This window comes from Alligator mississippiensis, chromosome 2, assembly GCF_030867095.1.
Source record: "Alligator mississippiensis isolate rAllMis1 chromosome 2, rAllMis1, whole genome shotgun sequence".
Taxonomy (NCBI): domain Eukaryota; kingdom Metazoa; phylum Chordata; order Crocodylia; family Alligatoridae; genus Alligator; species Alligator mississippiensis.
In genome coordinates, this window is record NC_081825.1 from 205,405,152 (window position 1) to 205,414,024 (window position 8,873).

The 8,873-nt window shown below is 38.5% G+C and overlaps 1 protein-coding gene across 3 annotated transcripts in view; it reads left to right on the forward strand.

Moving 5' to 3' along the window:
• Positions 1-2,572, forward strand: part of WT1 (WT1 transcription factor) — a 46,796-nt gene extending 44,224 nt beyond the window's left edge. For all 3 annotated transcript variants that reach the window (XM_059722714.1, XM_059722712.1, XM_059722713.1), the window contains one exon: positions 191-2,572. In XM_059722714.1, the coding sequence (XP_059578697.1) occupies positions 191-312 (122 nt within the window). In that variant the 3' untranslated portion in view covers positions 313-2,572. The remainder of the gene's footprint in view (positions 1-190) is intronic.
• The last annotated feature ends 6,301 nt before the right edge of the window (positions 2,573-8,873 follow it).

Consider the following 8,873-nt stretch of genomic DNA (forward strand, 5'->3'; position numbering starts at 1 on the left):
ATAGCTGAACTAGTTTTAAACTGGGGCACTTTAGCAGTGATAGCACCCAGAGAGAGCTCAGTTGCAAATGCTACATTCAGGAATTATAGAAGGGGTTGTAATTTTTAAGACATCTAGAAATAAAGGAAATATGTGGTTGTACTTCAGTCCATATCTGTGCTAGTATAATTATGGGTTGTTTTGTTAACAGGTGAAAAACCATTCAGCTGTCGATGGCCCAGCTGTCAAAAAAAATTTGCCAGATCTGATGAATTAGTTCGTCATCACAACATGCACCAGAGGAACATGACTAAACTGCAGTTGGCCCTTTAGACAGTTGAAACAAACGAATAAATAAATGGGACTTTATGAACTACTGCAGACTTTTCAATCATCCTTGATCACATCTCTAGGAAAGCTACAGCTATCTTCATTACCCATTTGAGACAGGTTAGCTAAACCGTAGGATTCTGTCCAGTTTTCTGACCTATGGACTTTAAAAAATGTCCTATTCAATAATGTTAAGTGGTTTTAATTTGTAACTTTGTTATGGAATTACCAAAACTGTTACAGTTTAAATATTAATATAAACTGTTGTTACTTATGTATTTTTTTTTCCTCAAAAAAGTTCTGTTTTTATTTTTACTTGAACATTTCAGGTGGAAAGTACTGTGCCTTTTTTCAGTAATACTGTGTGTTGGGTATGTGTACATGTCAAAGACAAGCTTTGTGCTTGCTGCATTCGTACATATGCTAGGGTTTCTAAATATTAATACAAGTACACACCCCCCCAAAAAACAACCAACCACAAAAACCAAACAAGAAGAAAAAGAAGAAGAAACAAATGAGGAAAAATACCTGGGATGTTTTAAATAAACTTTATACTTGTGCTGTCTAAAGGCAGGCTTTTAAGAGGTAAACTCTACTTTGACTTCCACAATCAACTTAAAAAAAAAAAAAAAAGAATATGTTTCTAGAGCACCTAATGCCAGATTAACCTGTACCTGTCTGTACAGAAAAATGAGAATCTTACAGTTAAGTTAACTTGCTTTTAACTTTATCATTGACCCTCAGAAACTGTGCTATCTGTGTCAAATACCCTTTTTGTACTGGTTTAAATTTATTCCATCGTGAGAAGCAAAGATCTCCTTCCATACAAGACTAATTCAATCATTGTAGACGTTTGGGATTTGTTTACAATGTAAAGCCACACTGGTTATGTGGCTAGTAAGCTGTATAAACTTAAAACCGAACTTTAAATGGGGCTGGTCCAGGATCTCCATTAACAGATTACTCTTAAGATAAGTAACTTAAAAAGACTCTTTGTCAAGTATATGTGAAAAAAAGACATTATTAGTGTGAGGAATTATATTGTTTCAGGGTTTTGGGAGGAGGGGTTTATTATTTACTATTAATTGCTTGAAATTGTGTGTGTATATATATATATATATATATATATATATATAAATATATATATATCTGATAATGTATTGCTCCTTAGACATCTACATTAGAAAGTGTATAAATATTAGATGCATCACTGTTCTGATGTTGTTGCTGTTAAAAACCATTGATAACACTAAGAATGTAACCTGCATTTTTCACTGAGCTTTCAATTAAAGCCCATTCAAAGAGAAACAAATGAGAATCCAGCAGATGTCTTGTTTCATGGCTGGTATTAAATTTCAAATGCCTTGTCCAATAGTATCCAGGGGTTTCTGTATATAAAGGTACCACCAGCACTGATGACCACTAGTTAACCTGTCCAGGTCTTGACCACAATTTATCCACCTCACTGGGGAATTGTACTGACAACAGAAAACAGTGTCATGTTTCATATTGTGTTATAAACCAGTTGCTTCAAGCTTTTTCTTTTACCAGACTGTAAAGTTTTCACTCACAACTTGTAAGTTATAACTAAATGAAATACTTCTGTAAGAAAAAAATGCTAAAAAAGGAAATACCAGCTTTCTACAGAATGACACAGTAATAGTGAACATGGAGACATTTTAGGTTAAGGGGCCATAGCTTGGATACCAAGTAAAACTTGATTTACAGCTGGGGTGGACTAAGTCAGCTCAGCAGGTTGAGAAGTACTCATTCTATTCTAGATGGTGAAGTGTGAAAAGGAAGATAAAAAACCCTCTGGTTTTGGTCATCCTGCTTGATTTACATTTTGTAAATAAATATGGCCTGATTTGCAGTCCTCAAACTCAGATTGTGACCTTTTAACATTTTTGTATCTCTTCAAGGAAAAATAGATGATATATCTTCCCAGATGATTTTTCTCTAATGTACAGCAACACAGCAAAACTCCTTCCTATGATGACTTAAAGTTTCTTTCTCAAACTGCAGCTGCATCCTCAAGAAAACTCAACAGTTAATTCTTCAAGTTCTCTTTTTCACATGGGTATTGCATCATTGTTAATTACTGTTGGGGTACTGTGACTCATTTGTATCAGTCAGCTTTATCTTTTGCTGCCAAAAGACAGCATCTCTCTGGAGAAACTCATAACAAGTGTGGCAAACATCAAATATTTGGAGTGAATGGTGTACATAAAACTCTGCAGAATTAAAAAATAAAACACCTCCACTCCTTGTCTTCCCAAATAATTCAGCTCTAGTAGGATTGCCCTCTGATTCACTCAGAAATGTTCTAGGACTACAAAACAGCCTGTTTTCCATTGTGCACCCAAAATAGAGGTCTGCCAGATGTGTTTATACTATAAGCCAAAACATCCAACGTTTAGTTTTGCCTGCAACAGTCAAACATAAATAAAACTATCTCTTTTGAAATATAACCAAAACTACAGTATAACATGGCCCAGCTTTTCAGTACCCTGAAAACCACTAGGTCCACAGTTTTGTAGGACATTGTAAGCCAAATAATAATAAATGGTTACACGACTATAGTGGCAAAATAATGAAGACTGAGTTCGTGTTTGTTTGAATATAGTATAGTATAGAAATTCATGAAGATTACTCCATACCTGCAGCATTCAGACTACAATGAGTATAGCTTTATTGTGGTTTTTAAGTCTAGTATTCTCTCATGACAAAGACTAGTTGGTTCTTCCTGTCTTTTCCTTTCACTTCTTTTTCAAAAGGTGATATCAGAAATGGAATATAGCTTTTGTTGAGGTGTTTTACTAATTGGATTGGGCAGATGCAGTCCACAGACACTGTCTCTTTCAGCATGTAGTACCTTATCATGATTGGAGAAACTGGTTGGTGGGCTTATGTTCCTTGGGCCAAACCTCAATAAGATAGATGATGGGGCCCTCACGCTGTTATATTTTACACATTTTGCATGTGGCCTTAAGTTTCTGGAAAATTTTCAATGCTATGATTGATTGATCAAATCTTATATGTCTCTACCTTGTGCTCTTAATCTGAAAACAGTGAATGACACCAATTCGACCATTTTTAGTGTGTCTTCCTGTTTCATAGCTTCAGTAAGTTTTGGGATAGAAGGACCATTGTATTGAGAGAGCCTGTCTGGAGTGTTTTCACACTTTTGCTGCCCTTTCACTTACTTGTAAAACATAGGTTTGGAAAGGTCATCAAAGGTCACGTGGTCCAACCCCTTCTAGGAAAGCCACTCCCAAACTCCTAACATGTTCACATAGAAGGGTAAAGAACCTGATTCCTTTAATTTTTTATCTTGCTGGCTAAGTTTTAGGTATGATTTGCATCAATTTTTTTCTGAAGAGAAGGTAAATGTGTTTTTTTGACCTGTTATGAAAACAAGTGGCTGAAAATGCCCAATATTTAATCCCACTATCCTATGTTTGGGTTGCGGCTTTACCCCCCACCCGCCCCCCCGGTTGCTTACTATAGTAAATAAGATGAGGAACAAAAGGAATTTTCATCTTGCTATAACTAGGGTATCTTCATGCAGCTGAAAAGAGAATAGTGAAGAACTAGCTTATTGCTATTTTCAACTCTTGCTGTGGTGAACCACCTGGGCAATTTCTTTCAGAATTACTTCAACTATGCTTAATTTCAAGTATAGATTGCCTTCAGTCACCTACTGACTGTTCTTGGACAGCTGGGAACACTCCCTGGAAATGCAGGTATGTACTTTGAGCCAACAGGACTTTTTCCTTTCTTGCACAGGTTCTGATTAGACCCCATCTTGCTCATTATGGCTTGTATATTACCTCTGAAAGAAGTAGTAATATGGTTGATGTTGGCACAGCAGATCAAATATGATAACCAGACTGATTTAAATGCATTACATCCTTATACTCCAGTCTAGCAGATCTGCACTTGGCCAGCTTTTTACCTATCGATATTTCCCTTGGATAGTAGCACTTTTCAACTAGCCATCTCCACTTGGTTGAAGTCAGCTTATGTGGTTCAAAATGGCATTCATGGCCTAGATATTCCAACCCTAATATATGGTGAGCACTAATTAATTTAGTTTCACTGGAGAGAAAAGAACTTTCAGGTTATTAGATTTCAAACAATTAACCATTAGACTCTTTAAATCATGGAGGAGTTTGATGACATGGAAACTGAGGGACTGGTCTCAATAAGTGATAAGTAAAAATATATATATTTAAGAAAAACCCACAACTATAGTGACACTGTCTAAAAATTAGACAATCAGGAGTAAAGCCAGGAATGCAGCCAGAACTGTTCCACCTTGAATAATAAACACAAGGATAAGTTGCCAAGTGAGGTCAAAGCAGCAAATGGTAAAGTGAGTTTAAGAGACAGCTAGACACTTTTATGGGGAGAGAGTGGATTGAAGGATACAGTGACAAAACAGGGGGTAGAGTTGAGATAAACTCAGAGGACAGGCTTGGTGGGCCAATGGCTTTATAATTCAGAGTGCCTATGACTTGGAGGAATTATGTAAAGTAGCTGAGAAGGCTATCAGAGTTCGGGAGGGGACTTACCATCCGCGTCAACAAAGTCATGTGAAGAGCGAAGATAAAAAATGTCAGAATGATTTGTCAGAAGATGAGTCTGACAGATAGGAATCTGAACGCAAGCAGCTGTGCTGCTCATTATTGTTGCTTTCAGCTTTCTTAATGTGATGACAGACTCCATACCAGTACTAAGGACCAAGTCAGAGTTGGTGAAGGATGGGTTCCCCTGCAGTAGGTTCTTTGTTAGTTGCCAGTGGAATGATATAAAGAGTGTATATCCTGAAGGAAAGAACAAAGTTGTTTTTAACAAATCTTCTTAAAAGGCTAAGAATGTCTCAAAAAAAAGGAAAGAGCAGCATCATTTGGAATAAAATTGTAACAATTATAAATAGAGGAAGATGTACAAGTACAGACTTGGATATAGTAAATATGATTTTCATTTACAGGAAAGGTTTAAGCACCAGCCTTTCAAAAATGCTCAGCACTAGGATGCTCTTCTTGGAAAATCTGCCATAAATGATTGTCTAATTCATACTGGAAGACTATAAACTAGGAATTAGATTTAGATTCCCAATCCAATGACTTAACACCAAGTCCAGCCTTTCCCTTATCTTTTGGGTAGTTAATTATGTATAACAATACTTAGCCACTAGAGGTCATACCCCCAGTGGTTTGTTCTCTTTCTAAATTGCTACATGTTATGAGGGTTTCAGTGTATGTGCCACTGACGTGCTTGACTGTCTCTTAACACTTGGAGGAATTTGCTAGCTTGCAACAGAAAGTTACAGTACTTACAACTGAAGAACCAGATATGCAGAATGTCGTTGAACACTTTTCAATTGTGTTTGAGCAGCCTGAGATCTTGAACATTTGTTCTTAATAATATACATTAATCATCAAGTTCCATAAAATGGGATTGATTAGGTCATTACAACAACTAAATTTTAAGTATGTGGTAGTTGATAAGAATATTGCCTAGAGGTCTAAATCAAGGATCAGAGCCTGTTGTCCTGCACGCCCCCCCCAAGATGATCTTGCCCCATAGGTATAGAGACATATAATATGTCAGTGTGCTGCAACAGTTATTCTGAGCTGTGAGATTTGTGGTTGCACTAGAAGAAACTATATGGAAAAAGAGTCATGTGACAATTTCAAAGAAATGTGGAGTGGGTCAGTAGTATGATTTATATTGCCTAAAGTGACAATATAACCTCCAAGTGTTTGGTAAAATTCTGTGTACTTCTTTGTATATGTATCTCTAATTAGTTTTTTTTTACCGTCTTGGAATGCCTGGAACATCCTAGTGACAAGCCTAATGCAACCTGACCCCATATGAAGACAGTTTGGGGAGTATGAACTACAGTTTTTGATACAGAGGGTTGTCATATAGGACTAACAACCCAACAACAATCTAATATTTCTAAGCTGTGTAAATTCCTGATGTCTACTTTAGGCAGAATCCAAACACTTGTGTCAATTCTGTACCATGCCCCAGCCTGCCAAAAAACATTAATATAAGCATATTTATCTGGGCTGCAGTGTGTTACAAGAATTCATTAGGACAATATGTGATATGGTGCTGAAACAGAAGGCTGGATTTCTCTGGCCAGAGATGAGGAAGTCTAGTCCCTGCTGAACTTTTACAACTGATAAAGACAATGTCTGCTGGCAGTATTCATTTTTTACTAGGCCATCTGCATCTAGTCAAGGATAAGTTGACTTTCTGAAAAAGCCATTCATCAGAATCAACCCTGTACAACTTTCTCTTGATGAGTAAAACAACACAAAAAGACCAAGATGGTTAATAAACTTCTCTGAGAGCAAAAGGTCAATACTGGTGTAAATAAACCAGTGTCATAGTACTATACAGAAGCATTGAAGTTCCCTGCGTGTTTATATGGCTGATGCCCCTTCTCTTTTTTAAAATTAGTGTTTGTTATCATTTTATTTGCTCTGCTTTAGGTGACCTATATATCTTTATAACAGTGCTCTTTATTTTCTTAATTTTGTCATTTTTCTTATCAGCTTTTATCACCTGTTTATGTCCAGTAGGGCTGTGCGAAGCTTCGGGTGATAATTCGATTTGGAGGAGATTTGCCCTGATTCGGCATCCAAATCTCCGAATCTGAATTGCATCAGGAGACCAATAAAAGGGTCTGAATCAATTCAAAGGTCTCTGAATCAATTTGGAAAAGATTCAGAGAGCTTCGGAGATTCAGGCAGTCCCCGCTCGCTGCCGCAGGGAGCTGCACCAGAAGGGAGCTCCATGGGGGACCTTCACCAGGTCCCATCCCCTGCTGGCTCTCCCAGCCCTCTCCATGGCTGCCCCACCCAGCCCCAGCTCCCGGTTCTTTCTTTAAAAAAAAAAAAAGCCTCCACTCACTGGCTGCTGCGAGGTGGGGGGGCAATCCCCACTGCCCCGTGCTGCATGGGGGGCTCTGCCATAAGCTCCCATCCCCCACCCACTCTCCCAGCCCAGTCAATGGCTGCCCTACCAGGCCCCAGCATCCTGGCTCTTAAAAAAAAAAAAAAGCCCTGCACTCACTGGCTGCTGCCGCGGCTGTTGGGGCGTCTGGGAGCTTGTGGCAGAGCCCGTCCATATGGCGCAGGACAGTGCAGGGCAGCAGGGATTGCCCCCCTCCCTTGCCTGGCAGCAACCGGTGAGTGTGGGACTTTTTTTTTTAAAGAGCTGGGAGTCTGGGGCTGGGTGGGGCAGCCAATGATGGGGCTGGGAGTGCAGGCAGGGAACAGGGCCTGTTTGATTAGGAGATTCGGCCGATTTGGCAGTGGCTGAATCTCCAAAGCAGGTCCAGCTGAATCAATTTGGGGCAGTGATTCGAATCACCAAATTGAATTGCTGTCCCCCGAATTGGCTAAATCTGAAGCGAATACTAGCCGCTTCACAGGCCTAATGTCCAGTACATTTGCTACTACCTGCTGGTTGATGGTAGCTCACGATTAGAGTTTTGTTAATCCCAGGGTTCTCATTTCAGCCACATTTGTCTAATATTTCAGTTTTCTTTTTGTTTGTCTGAATGTGATCTTCACAAATGCTTGCTATTTAGGAAAAAGAGCAAATTTAGTCCTCAGGAAATTTGTCCTGAGGAGTACTTTATTTTATCCTCAGTACTATCTGTCCTGTGGAGTACTTTATTTATCCATAGTGCAAGTAGAATACAAATGATAATTTAACTGCACTGCCTTACGTCAGAGGCATCCCAGACTGAATTCTGTCCTTTCTCCCCCTTTTTTCCACTGTAGAATTACCTTGTGAAATATCAAGGGAAAAATCAGTGTAAGGTACAGAAGGAATTTTGTATAGGCATTGTGTCTGCAGCTTATCCGGGACAGCTGTTTGCTCAAGACAAACAGGTCCCATTGCCACTCAATGACAAGCTGTCATGATACCAACTTCTGCATGCAGCTACTTCCAGATAGCTGGTTGGGTGTCCTGGCTAGGTCCTATAGTCATTTAAATTGGAGAACAACACCAATATAAATGATATGAGTGCAAACAAGTGTAACCAAGCTCAGTGAACACCACTTTCCTGCAGTTAATTCAAATGGAAAATTTCCCTGACTATTTAGGCAAGATTAGGCCCAAAATGTATGGATTTGTGAGATTTTACTCTACCTGCTTTAGAAGAGGAACCATAAATAGTTTATGGATGAATTATTGAGACTATGGAAGTACTTACACATTGTGTCTGAATGCTATGAGTCATTCAGTTTAGTTGGATGCAAGCCCCTTTGATATATGATTGAAGATATATTATTAAGAAATTTGGCTGCTACTAAACAGAGTAAAAATTCAGGCAACAGAAAAACTTAAGATTTAGTCTTTTTTTTTTTTTTTTTACTTTGCTTGGAATGAGTGTTTAAGAAGATAGGACTAAGCTGAAAAGCAGACACGAATGAAATATTGTTTCAAGAAGTGAACTTGTTTTAGGAGCAGAGTATTGAACGGACATGACATACAACTTTTTTTTAATTGACTGGAGTTTTTGTCGTGGT